Source organism: Stegodyphus dumicola, chromosome 2 (genome assembly GCF_044657685.1).
Source record: "Stegodyphus dumicola isolate Sdum_Otavi_A_Nest chromosome 2, ASM4465768v1".
Taxonomy (NCBI): domain Eukaryota; kingdom Metazoa; phylum Arthropoda; class Arachnida; order Araneae; family Eresidae; genus Stegodyphus; species Stegodyphus dumicola.
Window position 1 is genome coordinate 7,045,520 of NC_140769.1, and position 15,944 is coordinate 7,061,463.

Consider the following 15,944-nt stretch of genomic DNA (forward strand, 5'->3'; position numbering starts at 1 on the left):
TGCAGAAAAGTGTTTTTAAAAGTGATATAAATGTAAAAGCTAGTTATTGCTTTATAAAAATTAATTGTTTGTTAACTAAATAACCTTCCTTTCATTTATTGTTTGTTATATAGAGATTGTTTGGTATTAAAATTGCTCGTAGTCAGATTAATTTTTTTCTTTCTAATTCTAGGCATTAATTTCTCTTCATTTATGGTTAAAAATAAGATAAAGTGATAAGATATTTTTAAAGCACTAAAAATATCGTTTATTTGACTTTGTCAATTGGATTTATCGTGCTGTTTTTTTATGCATTATTGTTTTGTTTCTTAACTTTTATATCTTATAAAAAGTGTTATTGTAAAAGTATTTTATACTTATAAAAAGTGATTACTTTTTATCTTAAGTCAATTTTTATCATAAAAAATGTTTATTGTCAAACGATATTCATCTAATGACAAAAATACTGCTAAACGGTTATCGCCTGCACATCGATTTTCACGTTTTTTCTAATACTATGTATATTAACAGTATATTTCTGAAGCTGCTTTTTATTTTTGTAATTTTTTCCCAAATACGGCAAATTATTCTATCGTCAGCCAGCGCTTTGCCTGTTTCAGCGCTAAAATGACCTTGGGCTCAAGCTTTTGGCGCACAATAATGCCGCGGAGAATTCTTTCGGTCACTGTATGACATCAGAAGTCGTGTCCAATAAGAACTTGGGTGGTGGCTGGGGCCAGGCGCTTGTCTATAAAGGGGAGCTGAATCATCATCCATTTTGAAGCTAACTTGTTGGTATTCGCTATTGGATTAGCACTGATTTCTTGACATATTTGTGGATCGATTCCGACCTAATTTTCAGAAATATGGGTGGTTGTGCTGCACCAAATTGTTCGAATCAGTCTAAAAATAACTTTAGGATGTTTCGTTTCCCTAGAAATGAAGAAAGACGAAGAAAATGGATAGTTAATTCTCGTCGAGATCAATGGATCCCGGGCCCAGGAGCGTATCTTTGTGAGGTAAGTTCAGCTTCGTATTTTTCCATAGAATGTTAGAAAAATTACTCTTCTTGGTACTTTAAAATATTTATTTTCATTTAACTGTCACTTATTGACGATCAACTGATTTTATAAGTACAAAATCAACTGCGGAATGTGTATGTGCTTGTGCAGTAAAATATCGTTGTTTCTTTTGTTATCGTGAAAAGTTTATACCGTTTGTAAAATTTGTATCATACATTTCATGTAAACTTTGTGCTCAGTTAGAAATGTGATGTGCCTTTTTCTTTAATTTTACTGTACGATTGGTGATTTAAAGTAGCATTCTATGTTTTGATTCTGATGTATTGTCGCCAAATCGGATAGTTGGCGCCAATGTTAAAAACTGGATGGTATGATCCAAATAATAAATGATTTTGTTTTTTCTTTATAGTAAGATAAATATATTCTGTATTTTTAGACATTTTTAAGAAGTTGAATATTAATTTAAATATTCGATGAATCGTTTTGATCCCATTATTATCCTTTATTGTAGTAGTAAATCTTAATGTTATATTTTTTCCCTTTTTAACTATAGGTACTTTAAATTTATTTTTAGTGTGTGAGCAGGAAATATGTTTTAAGTAGTTTTACAAACATGATTACCTTTTAAAAATTTTGTTCTATTTTCATAAAAAAAATTTAAATTTATCAGAAAATTACATTCTTAAATTAATATAATATATGTTACTGTAATTAAATACTAGTGCTTTTGATTTTAATGTTAAATTTCATGCATGCTTTTGTTAAATATGCAGGTACATTTTGAAGAAAATCAATTTGAATGCTCTAGGCAAGATGGACGTAAAAAACTCAAGCCCAATGCTGTGCCAACTCTTTTCAATGTGCCTAATCCCACACAACTGTTGACCCCACAACGTCTAAAAGGCATTGGTTTACCAAAGCACCGTTCAGTTACATCCAATTTTTGTAATGTATGTGTTTTTTATTTTTATGGTTTTTCATAAAAAAAAAATGTTTTTATTACAAATGGACTAAATTGCTTTATAAAAGAATCAAAATATTGAAATTAAGGCGGCATGTGATAAAGCTGTAATTACAGTCCCTAAGATTAGATTAAAAAATTAAAATTTTGCTGTTGTTATATATATAATTAAGTATGTACTTTGTTATTATAATCATATATTGAAAATTAGGCATAAAACCTCAATTTGATGTAGTTTTTGGATAAAGTTTTTGTAGTTTTTCGAGGACAGTCATACATGGATCTGGTTTCTTCAAATTTGCTCCTAAAAGAAAGAAACCTGTATCTGATTGCCTTCAAAGTCAAAAGAGTTTAAATCAAAATTTGTATTAAACTAAAGTTGCTTTTTTGCTTAATTTTAAATTCCAGATAAATAGAGAGAAATATGTATGGAGTAAGTAAAAGAAATAATATTGAAATTAATAACTTTAATCTTGAGTAATACAATAATATAGTTATAATACATTGATTTAAATGTATATTTTAATGTCTTATATGTCTTGTCTGAATGTTGTTATTTTTTGTTTAAAGATTTACAAAACTTATTAGGATTATTTATATTATTTATTATTAAAATTACATTAAGTATATTTTATTTATCAGCATTTTCAGGTATCCTTACTTATATGTGTTTCATAATTTTTGCATCTTCAGGATGGCTTGCTGCACAGTTTACCTTTATCAACTGAAGCGATTTCTGTTGCTGAACCATCTGTTGTAAGTCTTCATTTGAACAGTTATTAAATATTTAGTATTATAAACTTTTTCTAAAAAGTATTAACACTGCTTCTAAAATTTAAAAATATATTAACGTAATATTTACTTATGTTTAAGAAGTATGAATGCTATGAACAGTCCAATGTATTTATGCTTTTTTATAAGTTGAAAGTTACTTTTAAAATGGTAATGATTATTTGTATTTATTTTTATCCGATCAGAGTTTATAATTTCTTTCACTTCCACGTATTTCATATATTATAATTTCTTTTAGGTTCATTTGCCACAACCTTCTTCATATTTTGAAGAAATAAATTTTGCTGCCGAAGTATCTGATGTAAATTGCCATTTTGCACTTCTAAAAAATGTTAATAGTTTTTTAACATCTATTTGTAAACTGTACTATGTTTTTTTTTTTTAAATGTTTCCATCTTCATAATCATGCACTTTATTTCATTTCAGCAGTGGTTGCAAATGTGTACATTACAGTGCATCTCAGGTGTGTTTGCAACAACATTTAGCATTACCTTCTGATTAAATAACAGCTGCTAGTAAAGAATCTATGCTATGTTTTCATTTGAGCAGCTATTAAATGTCATATGTTTTACATATATTAATCAATTTTTATACGATTTCTGAAATATGAAATTGTTTGTCTTATGGTTGCTAAACAGCTGTACTATATCTGGCTGTTGTGCTATGGAATTATTTTTGAATTTTGAGTGTTAACAATTTATTATCTATTTATGAATTATAAAATGTTATGTAAAATAATTATTTCTTAAAATGAATGTAGTTTATATTATCTGTATTTCTAAATTTCTTATATATATATATATTTCAGGTTTGTTTGCAAGAACAAGCTTCAACTTCATCTTGTGATAAAATGCCATCTATTTATGAAGGATCTCATGTAAGTAGATAATTAGTGTATTATTAAATTGCTTGCTTATACAAAACATTTCTATTAACATTTTTTTTTTTTTGAGGGGGGTAAAAGGTTCATCAGCATTTACAAATTCTTTGTGTACATTTCAGGTTTGTTTGCAAGAACAGCCTTTAGCCTCATTTTGCAATGAAATACCATCTATTTGTGAAGGCTCTGATGTAAGTTGATAACTAATGTATAATTAAATTGCTTCCTTATATACATTTAAAATGTTCTATAAAGTAATTTTTTGGTAAAAGGAATGTAATTAATTTCATCAATAGTTGCAAATTCTCTATGTAAATTTCAGTTTTGTTTGCAAAAACAACCTTTAGACTCATCTTGCAACCAAATTGTAATTAATTTTAATTAATTTCATCAGCATTTGTGAAGGCTGTGATATAAGTTGATAATTTGTGTTATTAAATTGCTCATGATTATGGAGATAATCGATCCCTTGAAAAGCTGGAAGTAAATTTTAAAAATCTATTTTTAAGTGAAATAAATTTTAAATATTAGAAAATAAAACAAAAATAATCTAGAAAATGCTGAAAACAATAGAGTCAAATTTAAAAACCCACCACAGTGTAGGAAAAGAGACCTGGAAGTTGCATTTTTATTTTGTGGATTTATTATCTGTTTGGCATTTAATCCAAAGGGGCTTTGTCCCTGAAGGACTATTGTTTTCGTTTTGTATTGAAACACTATAAACGGCTGCATCACTTTTCAAATTGTTGCCACCAAATATTATCACCCTATTATATAGTGAAGAATCTGCATAAATGCATGTATGTTTTTCGCATTCTGATAAAACAACCGTACCTAGAGCCATCAAATTTTGAATGACTTAATTCTACTGTGAATATGGACATCTGGAATCCCGAATTTGAAATTCGGAATTTGTTTTAATATAGATTTTATATGTTGTAAAACTTTAACGAATTTTTGATTAACAAACTGGAGGATTTCAAAGCGAGCAATGGCAATGTTGTACAGAAAAGACACTTTTATCTCCGGCGTGTGAGACAATGAATCGGGAATTCTGAAGATATGCTCATTTTAAAATTCTCTTGCAATATTGCTGTTGAACTGAATTTTATAGTTTAAGTGTGAAAAACTTGATATTTACTAAATAAAGGTAAAACGCAAAATGTCAAAAAAAAAAAGCCCCTTTGGGTGTAATTTAAAATCTGAAACCTTTCAGATCTTTTTTGTTTGTATGTTGTGTTCCCCCCCCTCTTCTTTGATGATTATTCATATAGATTTTTTCTTTATTCCAGGATGTTCTTTTAAGGAATTTTATAAAACAGCAGACTGAATTGATCTCGCTTCTGCAATGCCAGAACAAAATATTACTGAAAGAACTTAGAGCAACCAAAAAAAATGAAATTAATGTTTTAAAAAAATGGCATAGCACTGAAATTCAACTTCATGACCTTCAAGTACAGCATGAGGAATTGCTGAAAGGAGTGAAAACATTTCTTTCAGATGAACAAATAGCAATGTTGAAAATTCCTCGTAGAAGCATTGCAAAATGGTCTAACGGGGGAATAATAAAAGGCCTCAAAGTTAGATTTGCCTTGGGCAAGCATGGTTATAATTACTTGCACAGAATAGGTTTTCCTGTGCCTTCATACAGCACTTTAAATAAAAGACTTCAAGGTCTTGAAATTAATTTTGGAGTCATCAGTGACATGATTGAACATTTGAAAATTAAAGGAGAAAAAATGAATGCTAGTGATAAAGACTGTATTTTATCATTGGATGAAATGGAGATTTCTGGCACTCCTGATTTTGATATTTCAAAACGTAAGTTTATTGGTAAATGTACATTAGGAAATCAAAAGGGTGCAGGAAATCACTATTTAGTTATTTTACTAAGATGTCTGAAGCTGAAATGGAAGCAAGTGGTTGCCCATGAGATAACTGGACAGGTAACAGGATGCCAGCTCAAACAACTTGTTGTCAATGTTATCGAAGCTGCCAATTCTGTTGGATTTAATGTTGTTGGTATTGTTAGCGATATGGCAGCAGTAAATAAAGCCTGTGGAATTCTTTGGGAATATCTGTTTCTCGAAACCAAAGAAATAATTTCACTGCTGAAATTAAGGGCAAAATTATTTATGTATTTGCAGATGTGCCACATCTTTTAAAAAATCTCTGGTCTGCAACTCTTAATCATAGTATAAAACTGCCCAGTTATGTTTGCAATAAAGAAAATTTGGTTACTTTGCATATATCTGCAGGATTTATAAAAGATATCTGGATTACTGAAACAAACGAAAATTGTGGTTTGAGAACTATGCATAATCTCAGCAAAGAAGACCTCTTCCCCTCACATTTTGATAAAATGAATGTTGCTTCTGCTATGAGGTTTCTTTCAATTAAAACAGCTGTAGGATTGGAGAAGGCAGTAGCTTTAAAAGAGATAAGCCCTAATGCTCTTACAACAGCATGGTGGATAAGATTTATATGTCAGTGGTTTCAAATGCTATCCTCTAGATGTAGAAAGAACTCAATTTCTGTGACAAATAAAAGCAAAAAAATTGAGTTACTTTTTGAATTTATTAATGTTATACAGCTTATAGAAATTGGTAAAGGGTGAAAACCATTACATATTGGTTTGATTCTTTCTACTTTATCAGCCATACAGTTAGCAGAGGCATGTTTTCTGAATGATTTTCAGTTTATTTTGACGAGCAGATTGACACAAGATGCTCTAGAAAATGTATTTTCTCAGATACGCAGAAAAGCTGGTTTGAGGCCAAGTGCTTTGCAAGCTGTGAAAGCATTAAAGCTTATCTGTTTATCTCAGTTTATATCTGACATTAAGAACTCCAGATATGCTACTGATTCAGATATTTACTTATTAAACTATGCAAAAGATGAATTTGAATTTCTGAAGGAGAAAAAAGCTTTAGAGCCTGTTACCATACCATAAGTTTCTGATGTATCTCTACAGAATCTCACCCTTAGTGAGGAAAATAATGTCTGTTATATTGCAGGAGCTGCAATAAATTCTGTTTTGAAAAATGCTTGTAATTCATGCTTACAGTTTCTCTTAGTTTGTGAGCAAAATACTCCTTCCATTGATGAAAATAAGCAGTACATAATTAATTTTGCAAATTTAGGTGGGCTTAAATGTCCTTCTCCAGAAATTTTTAAATTGTGCCTTCTGTGTGAAAAAATAATTCAAAATTTTCGAGACAAAATAATACATGGAAATGTAACTATGGATGTGGAATTTGTTAATATGATTTGTAAGAAAGCAGGCAAGGTAAATATTCCCTCCTGTTGCAATATCAAAACAAATATAATAAAATATTATATGACGCCTGTATCTCTAGTATAGTACGAGTCAGCCTGTATCTCTAGTAGCTCTAGTTGACGCTATCTACGTTGCGTTGACATCATATATGTTCGTTGACTACACATTGCTTTCCAGTGATAGAAGTTATTCTGTTTTATATTAAAAACGACTACCTCAATAAACTAGGCCTAAAACGTAACGTGAAACAAATCATGCTGCAACCATAAGCAAACACAAACATATTTTTGAAGACGTACCTCCATCGCTCGGCACTAAATCCCCGAACGCGTAGGCAGGCCACGTGATCGTCACTTCATGCGTCATGGACCTTATAAGAAAAGACTAACCCAACTTAGAGATACAGGCTGACTCGTCAGCCATTTTGAATCTAAGCTTTAGGGTTGCAATTTAGGTGTGGAGCGGCAGCTTTGGCTCTTTAGCGCTGTCCGCTAAAATTTAACATTCTAGAGAATCCGAATTTCAGCTTTTTTCTGCTTCCATATAAAAATGTGTGGCTTTTTTCCCTTCTTTTGTCTGCAGTTCAGATTCTTTCTCGTATTTTTTTTTTTAAATTGCCAAATTTCTCGTATGATTCAAGTTATTTTAAAAGTTTCTAAAACATTTTCACATATCATATATCAAATTTGTATTTTTAGTTAAAAATACTTTCTTTTTGAATTCCTTTATTGAATTTTCAATTTTTTCGGTAGTCTTCCGTTTCGCCGGCGCAAATCTCGCCAAGCAGACTTTATTGGCGACAACATAGAGTATACACATAAAAAATATTTAAAAAAATGTTAGTTCTAAGAATTCTTTTAAAAAAAGAAGGCATAAACATCTTAATATCGCTTAAAATTTTATAAAAAGCCAATAAATAAAGACAATAAATTTTTAAAAAGACATTAAGAATTTACTATGCTTTCATGGTTCAACATCCTGATTCGCTGGTTCATATCACGTGACCCCAAGCGATCTCATCTCACGTAAACTACTCTACAAAAATCTTATGCTCTCAGTAATTATCTACATTAATTTCAAGTTAAATCTTAATTTGGAACACATGTTTAAATGCAAGAAATATTTCAATTCGTACGAATAGCTTACTCAGAAATTATGCAAAACTGTAGTGCTTTACTTCGCTAATGCATTCTCATTAGAATGGATGAATTTAACCATTGACTTAAACTTTTCTTCTATATTTTCGGCTTCAGGTAAGCGCTGTGATTGCATCCTAATTGTCTTAATTACCGAAAAAGGCATTAGATATAAAACTGAACTATCTGATAAAAATTCTATGTAATTATATGCCAGTATTGAAAAAAACAATCAATCTGATAAGAAAAAGCTGCGACTTGTTTTGAAAATGAGGCGTAAAAGGTTACCAGCGAGAATATTCCGTTTGGCATCGGTTGTACCATTATTGGCGACTTTATCGCTTGCGCCGGCAAAACGGAAAAGTACCTCTCATTGATATTATAAATATAGCTTAAACATGTTTTATGTGCATACTCAAAGGGGGGTGGGAAGTAAACCTTGATCTGTTTTAAAGCAATAAGTAAATAAATAAAATACACTGGTTTTATTAGAATGTCAAAAAATACTGTTATGTATTCTATAAACAAATACAAATTATCACATCATACTACATAACCCTGGTACAAAAGAAGAAATGTCTGATTAGGAACATACTCTATTTATTGGTAAAAAAGATGAGTAAAACATATGCAACATCTCATTATGAAAAATCCTGCAAGCCATTACAATACTATAAGACATTGATTAGTAAGGTAAACATCAGTTGATCATTCTTTCACAACAGCAATAAATATTTCATTCAAAATTCCTAATAACATGCCAAAACAGATTCACAATTGATGCCTCATTTAAGGTCACACAAAAGTAAATCCGATTTAGCTGACTATGAGATCTTCTATTGTAGAGGACTTTCTAAGGAGAACTGGCTTGTATTCACATTACACATGGGGAAAAACCACAAAAAAACCAACCATGCAGCCAGCCTGTTCGCAAATAGAACAGAAGATGGAACTCCCAGCATTCAGTAACTTTAACCATTCAGCTGTTGGTGGGCCTAATTATTATTCGAAGAGACAAGCAGCAATTTTTCAGTGACAACTACTCTACTTTTTTACAGACAGAACTGAACAGCAAAAACTTCTTAAACTCTTGATTAGATTCTAGTTTACTTTCTTCCTTTTAAAAGCAGGAGATGCAAAACTTTGCCGCTGCTGCCTTTTATTTTGAAGAAGCTTCTTGAGACCAATTCCACGGGCAGTCAAATAATATTTTATTATATTTATTTTGATATTGCAACAGGAGGGAATATTTACCTTGCCTGCTTTCTTACAAATCATATTAACAAATTCCACATCCATAGTTACATTTCCATGTATTATTTTGTCTCGAAAATTTTGAATTATTTTTTCACACAGAAGGCACAATTTAAAAATTTCTGGAGAAGGACATTTAAGCCCACCTAAATTTGCAAAATTAATTATGTACTGCTTATTTTCATCAATGGTATTTTGCTCACAAACTAAGAGAAACTGTAAGCATGAATTACAAGCATTTTTCAAAACAGAATTTATTGCAGCTCCTGCAATATAACAGACATTATTTTCCTCACTAAGGGTGAGATTCTGTAGAGATACATCAGAAACTTATGGTATGGTAACAGGCTCTAAAGCTTTTTTCTCCTTCAGAAATTCAAATTCATCTTTTGCATAGTTTAATAAGTAAATATCTGAATCAGTAGCATAACTGGAGTTCTTAATGTCAGATATAAACTGAGATAAACAGATAAGCTTTAATGCTTTCACAGCTTGCAAAGCACTTGGCCTCAAACCAGCTTTTCTGCGTATCTGAGAAAATACATTTTCTAGAGCATCTTGTGTCAATCTGCTCATCAAAATAAACTGAAAATCATTCAGAAAACATGCCTCTGCTAACTGTATGACTGATAAAGTAGAAAGAATCAAACCAATATGTAATGGTTTCCACCCTTTACCAATTTCTATAAGCTGTATAACATTAATAAATTCAAAAAGTAACTCAATTTTTTTGCTTTTATTTGTCACAGAAATTGAGTTCTTTCTACATCTAGAGGATAGCATTTGAAACCACTGACATATAAATCTTATCCACCATGCTGTTGTAAGAGCATTAGGGCTTATCTCTTTTAAAGCTACTGCCTTCTCCAATCCTACAGCTGTTTTAATTGAAAGAAACCTCACAGCAGAAGCAACATTCATTTTATCAAAATGTGAGGGGAAGAGGTCTTCTTTGCTGAGATTATGCATAGTTCTCAAACCACAATTTTCGTTTGTTTCAGTAATCCAGATATCTTTTATAAATCCTGCAGATACATGCAAAGTAACCAAATTTTCTTTATTGCAAACATAACTGGGCAGTTTTATACTATGATTAAGAGTTGCAGACCAGAGATTTTTTAAAAGATGTGGCACATCTGCAAATACATAAATAATTTTGCCCTTAATTTCAGCAGTGAAATTATTTCTTTGGTTTTGAGAAACAGATATTCCCAAAGAATTCCACAGGCTTTATTTACTGCTGCCATATCGCTAACAATACCAACAACATTAAATCCAACAGAATTGGCAGCTTCGATAACATTGACAACAAGTTGTTTGAGCTGGCATCGTGTTACCTGTCCAGTTATCTCATGGGCAACCACTTGCTTCCATTTCAGCTTCAGACATCTTAGTAAAATAACTAAATAGTGATTTCCTGCACCCTTTTGATTTCCTAATGTACATTTACCAATAAACTGACGTTTTGAAATATCAAAATCAGGAGTGCCAGAAATCTCCATTTCATCCAATGATAAAATACAGTCTTTATCACTAACATTCATTTTTTCTCCTTTAATTTTCAAAAGTTCAATCATGTCACTGATGACTCCAAAATTAATTTCAAGACCTTGAAGTCTTTTATTTAAAGTGCTGTATGAAGGCACAGGAAAACCTATTCTGTGCAACTAATTATAACCATGCTTGCCCAAGGCAAATCTAACTTGGGGCCTTTTATTATTCCCCCGTTAGACCATTTTGCAATGCTTCTACGAGGAATTTTCAACATTGCTATTTGTTCATCTGAAAGAAATGTTTTCACTCCTTTCGGCAATTCCTCATGCTGTACTTGAAGGTCATGAAGTTGAATTTCAGTGCTATGCCATTTTTTTAAAACATTAATTTCATTTTTTTTGGTTGCTCTAAGTTCTTTCAGTAATATTTTGTTCTGGCATTGCAGAAGCGAGATCAATTCAGTCTGCTGTTTTATAAAATTCCTTAAAAGAACATCCTGGAATAAAGAAAAAATCTATATGAATAATCATCAAAGAAGAGGGGGGGGAACACAACAAACAAACAAAAAAGATCTGAAAGGTTTCAGATTTTAAATTACACCCAAAGGGGCTTTTTTTTTTGACATTTTGTGTTTTACCTTTATTTAGTAAATATCAAGTTTTTCACACTTAAACTATAAAATTCAGTTCAACAGCAATATTGTAAGATAATTTTAAAATGAGCATATCTTCAGAATTCCCGATTCATTGTCTCACACGCCGGAGATAAAAGTGTCTTTTCTGTACAACATTGCCATTGCTCGCTTTGAAATCCTCCAGTTTGTTAATCAAAAATTCGTTAAAGTTTTACAACATATAAAATCTATATTAAAACAAATTCCGAATTTCAAATTCGGGATTCCAGATGTCCATATTCACAGTAGAATTAAGTCATTCAAAATTTGATGGCTCTAGGTACGGTTGTTTTATCAGAATGCGAAAAACATACATGCATTTATGCAGATTCTTCACTATATAATAGGGTGTTAATATTTGGTGGCAACAATTTGAAAAGTGATGCAGCCGTTTATAGTGTTTCAATACAAAACGAAAACAATAGTCCTTCAGGGACAAAGCCCCTTTGGATTAAATGCCAAACAGATAATAAATCCACAAAATAAAAATGCAACTTCCAGGTCTCTTTTCCTACACTGTGGTGGGTTTTTAAATTTGACTCTATTGTTTTCAGCATTTTCTAGATTATTTTTGTTTTGTTTTCTAATATTTAAAATTTATTTCACTTAAAAATAGATTTTTAAAATTTATTTCCAGCTTTTCAAGGGATCGATTATCTCCATAATCATGAGCAATTTAATAACACAAATTATCAACTTATATCACAGCCTTCACAAATGCTGATGAAATTAATTAAAATTAATTACAATTTGGTTGCAAGATGAGTCTAAAGGTTGTTTTTGCAAACAAAACTGAAATTTACATAGAGAATTTGCAACTATTGATGAAATTATTACATTCCTTTTACCAAAAAATTACTTTATAGAACATTTTAAATGTATATAAGGAAGCAATTTAATTATACATTAGTTATCAACTTACATCAGAGCCTTCACAAATAGATGGTATTTCATTGCAAAATGAGGCTAAAGGCTGTTCTTGCAAACAAACCTGAAATGTACACAAAGAATTTGTAAATGCTGATGAACCTTTTACCCCCCTCAAAAAAAATGTTTTGTATAAGCAAGCAATTTAATAATACACTAATTATCTACTTACATGAGATCCTTCATAAATAGATGGCATTTTATCACAAGATGAAGTTGAAGCTTGTTCTTGCAAACAAACCTGAAATATATATATATATATAAGAAATTTAGAAATACAGATAATATAAACTACATTCATTTTAAGAAATAATTATTTTACATAACATTTTATAATTCATAAATAGATAATAAATTGTTAACACTCAAAATTCAAAAATAATTCCATAGCACAACAGCCAGATATAGTACAGCTGTTTAGCAACCATTAGACAAACAATTTCATATTTCAGAAATCGTATAAAAATTCATTAATATATGCAAAACATATGACATTTAATAGCTGCTCAAATGAAAACATAGCGTAGATTCTTTACTAGCAGCTGTTATTTAATCAGAAGGTAATGCTAAATGTTGTTGCAAACACACCTGAGATGTACTGTAATGTACACATTTGCAACCACTGGTGAAATGAAATAAAGTGCATGATTATGAAGATGGAAACATTTAAAAAAAAAAAACATAGTACAGTTTACAAATAGATGTTAAAAAACTATTAACATTTTTTAGAAGTGCAAAATGGCAATTTACATCAGATACTTCGGCAGCAAAATTTATTTGTTCAAAATATGAAGCTGAAGGTTGTGGCAAATGAACCTAAAAGAAATTATAATATATGAAATACATGGAAGTGAAAGAAGTTATAAACTCTGATTGGATAAAAATAAATACAAATAATCATTACCATTTTAAAAGTAACTTTCAACTTATAAAAAAGCATAAATACATTGGACTGTTCATAGCATTCATACTTCTTAAACATAAGTAAATATTACGTTAATATATTTTTAAATTTTAGAAGCAGTGTTAATACTTTTTAGAAAAAGTTTATAATACTAAATATTTAATAACTGTTCAAATGAAGACTTACAACAGATGGTTCAGCAACAGAAATCGCTTCAGTTGATAAAGGTAAACTGTGCAGCAAGCCATCCTGAAGATGCAAAAATTATGAAACACATATAAGTAAGGATACCTGAAAATGCTGATAAATAAAATATACTTAATGTAATTTTAATAATAAATAATATAAATAATCCTAATAAGTTTTGTAAATCTTTAAACAAAAAATAACAACATTCAGACAAGACATATAAGACATTAAAATATACATTTAAATCAATGTATTATAACTATATTATTGTATTACTCAAGATTAAAGTTATTAATTTCAATATTATTTCTTTTACTTACTCCATACATATTTCTCTCTATTTATCTGGAATTTAAAATTAAGCAAAAAAGCAACTTTAGTTTAATACAAATTTTGATTTAAACTCTTTTGACTTTGAAGGCAATCAGATACAGGTTTCTTTCTTTTAGGAGCAAATTTGAAGAAACCAGATCCATGTATGACTGTCCTCGAAAAACTACAAAAACTTTATCCAAAAACTACATCAAATTGAGGTTTTATGCCTAATTTTCAATATATGATTATAATAACAAAGTACATACTTAATTATATATATAACAACAGCAAAATTTTAATTTTTTAATCTAATCTTAGGGACTGTAATTACAGCTTTATCACATAATGCCTTAATTTCAATATTTTGATTCTTTTATAAAGCAATTTAGTCCATTTGTAATAAAAACATATTTTTTTTATGAAAACCATAAAAATAAAAAACACATACATTACAAAAATTGGATGTAACTGAACGGTGCTTTGGTAAACCAATGCCTTTTAGACGCTGTGGGGTCAACAGTTGTGTGGGATTAGGCACATTGAAAAGAGTTGGCACAGCATTGGGCTTGAGTTTTTTACGCCCATCTTGCCTAGAGCATTCAAATTGATTTTCTTCAAAATGTACCTGCATATTTAACAAAAGCATGCATGAAATTTAACATTAAAATCAAAAGCACTAGTATTTAATTACAGTAACATATATTATATTAATTTAAGAATGTAATTTTCTGATAAATTAAAATTTTTTTTATGAAAATAAAACAAAATTTTTAAAAGGTAATAATGTTTGTAAAACTACTTAAAACATATTTCCTGCTCACACACTAAAAATAAATTTAAAGTACCTATAGTTAAAAAGGGAAAAAATATAACATTAAGATTTACTACTACAATAAAGGATAATAATGGGATCAAAACGATTCATCGAATATTTAAATTAATATTCAACTTCTTAAAAATGTCTAAAAATACAGAATATATTTATCTTACTATAAAGAAAAAACAAAATCATTTATTATTTGGATCATACCATCAAGTTTTTAACATTGGCGCCAACTATCCGATTTGGCGACAATACATCAGAATCAAAACATAGAATGCTACTTTAAATCACCAATCGTACAGTAAAGTTAAAGAAAAAGGCACATCACATTTCTAACTGAGCACAAAGTTTACATGAAATGTATGATACAAATTTTACAAACGGTATAAACTTTTCACGATAACAAAAGAAACAACGATATTTTACTGCACAAGCACATACACATTCCGCAGTTGATTTTGTACTTATAAAATCAGTTGATCGTCAATAAGTGACAGTTAAATGAAAATAAATATTTTAAAGTACCAAGAAGAGTAATTTTTCTAACATTCTATGGAAAAATACGAAGCTGAACTTACCTCACAAAGATACGCTCCTGAGCCCGGGATCCATTGATCTCGACGAGAATTAACTATCCATTTTCTTCGTCTTTCTTCATTTCTAGGGAAACGAAACATCCTAAAGTTATTTTTAGACTGATTCGAACAATTTGGTGCAGCACAACCACCCATATTTCTGAAAATTAGGTCGGAATCGATCCACAAATATGTCAAGAAATCAGTGCTAATCCAATAGCGAATACCAACAAGTTAGCTTCAAAATGGATGATGATTCAGCTCCCCTTTATTGTAGCCTTAACCCAACTGAGTTTCCTCCCTCTTCTGACGCGTTCTCGCCTGTCATCTTGATCACATCCGGAGGAGTAGGGACGACTTGCAGAAATTTAACATTGGTTGCCTATAGCAGCGTGTACAATTGTCAAGTAAAAGCTGGTTATAGCGCCTCATTTCACAAATTAGAATTTCTACATATTTTTATTTTTGAAACTGAGATTGAATTTTAAGAATTTAGCATATTTATCAAGCATCACTATCGTTCCAAATAACTATAAAGCTATTCCATGCTTTCAGGGCTGGATATTTTTTTAGCTTTTCCTATGCCGTAAGGAAATTTGTAACTACTTCTTTTAGAAAATAATATTTTAAATCTGAACTAATAGAAAATTTCAGACAAGCAATTTTTATGCTTTTTATTGGTGTAAATAAGTAAAAAATACTAAAATATTTCAAAACGAATTTTTGAAAGTTTTGTTTAA

At 30.1% G+C, this 15,944-nt stretch overlaps 3 protein-coding genes across 3 annotated transcripts; 1 reads left to right on the top strand and 2 right to left on the bottom strand.

The window, feature by feature from the left end:
- The first annotated feature begins 425 nt into the window (after positions 1-425).
- LOC118190098 (uncharacterized) lies at positions 426-13,663 on the top strand. The gene is made up of 6 exons (XM_085810417.1): positions 426-998; positions 1,775-1,951; positions 2,656-2,718; positions 3,563-3,631; positions 3,757-3,825; positions 4,927-13,663. The coding sequence occupies exons 1-6, from the start codon at positions 846-848 to the stop codon at positions 5,797-5,799; spliced, it is 1,404 nt and encodes a 467-aa protein (XP_085666543.1). The 5' UTR covers positions 426-845; the 3' UTR covers positions 5,800-13,663.
- LOC118195873 (uncharacterized) lies at positions 10,959-12,699 on the bottom strand. The gene is made up of 3 exons (XM_035367211.2): positions 12,571-12,699; positions 12,394-12,462; positions 10,959-11,294 (listed from the first exon to the last, which is right to left on the bottom strand). Exons 1-3 carry the CDS (start codon positions 12,697-12,699, stop codon positions 10,959-10,961), a joined length of 534 nt encoding a protein of 177 aa, XP_035223102.2.
- On the bottom strand, positions 13,427-15,460 carry LOC146998352 (THAP domain-containing protein 2-like). Its single transcript, XM_085810418.1, has 3 exons — positions 15,208-15,460; positions 14,255-14,431; positions 13,427-13,551 (listed from the first exon to the last, which is right to left on the bottom strand). Exons 1-3 carry the CDS (start codon positions 15,358-15,360, stop codon positions 13,462-13,464), a joined length of 420 nt encoding a protein of 139 aa, XP_085666544.1. The 5' UTR covers positions 15,361-15,460; the 3' UTR covers positions 13,427-13,461.
- Positions 15,461-15,944: the final 484 nt, after the last annotated feature.

What these genes read in the sequence shown, in the direction of transcription:
- LOC118195873 (XM_035367211.2), bottom strand. Translation starts at nt 12,699, where the DNA reads ATGAATGTAGTTTATATTATCTGTATTTCTAAATTTCTTATATATATA. An exon ending in CTATTTATGAAGGATCTCAT is followed by an intron (nt 12,463 to 12,570) that starts GTAAGTAGATAA and finishes TGTACATTTCAG; the next exon opens with GTTTGTTTGCAAGAACAGCC. An exon ending in CTATTTGTGAAGGCTCTGAT is followed by an intron (nt 11,295 to 12,393) that starts GTAAGTTGATAA and finishes TCTTTATTCCAG; the next exon opens with GATGTTCTTTTAAGGAATTT.
- LOC118190098 (XM_085810417.1), top strand. Translation starts at nt 846, where the DNA reads ATGGGTGGTTGTGCTGCACCAAATTGTTCGAATCAGTCTAAAAATAAC. An exon ending in CAGGAGCGTATCTTTGTGAG is followed by an intron (nt 999 to 1,774) that starts GTAAGTTCAGCT and finishes TTAAATATGCAG; the next exon opens with GTACATTTTGAAGAAAATCA. An exon ending in CTATTTATGAAGGATCTCAT is followed by an intron (nt 3,632 to 3,756) that starts GTAAGTAGATAA and finishes TGTACATTTCAG; the next exon opens with GTTTGTTTGCAAGAACAGCC.
- LOC146998352 (XM_085810418.1), bottom strand. Translation starts at nt 15,360, where the DNA reads ATGGGTGGTTGTGCTGCACCAAATTGTTCGAATCAGTCTAAAAATAAC. An exon ending in CAGGAGCGTATCTTTGTGAG is followed by an intron (nt 14,432 to 15,207) that starts GTAAGTTCAGCT and finishes TTAAATATGCAG; the next exon opens with GTACATTTTGAAGAAAATCA. An exon ending in TTACATCCAATTTTTGTAAT is followed by an intron (nt 13,552 to 14,254) that starts GTATGTGTTTTT and finishes TTGCATCTTCAG; the next exon opens with GATGGCTTGCTGCACAGTTT.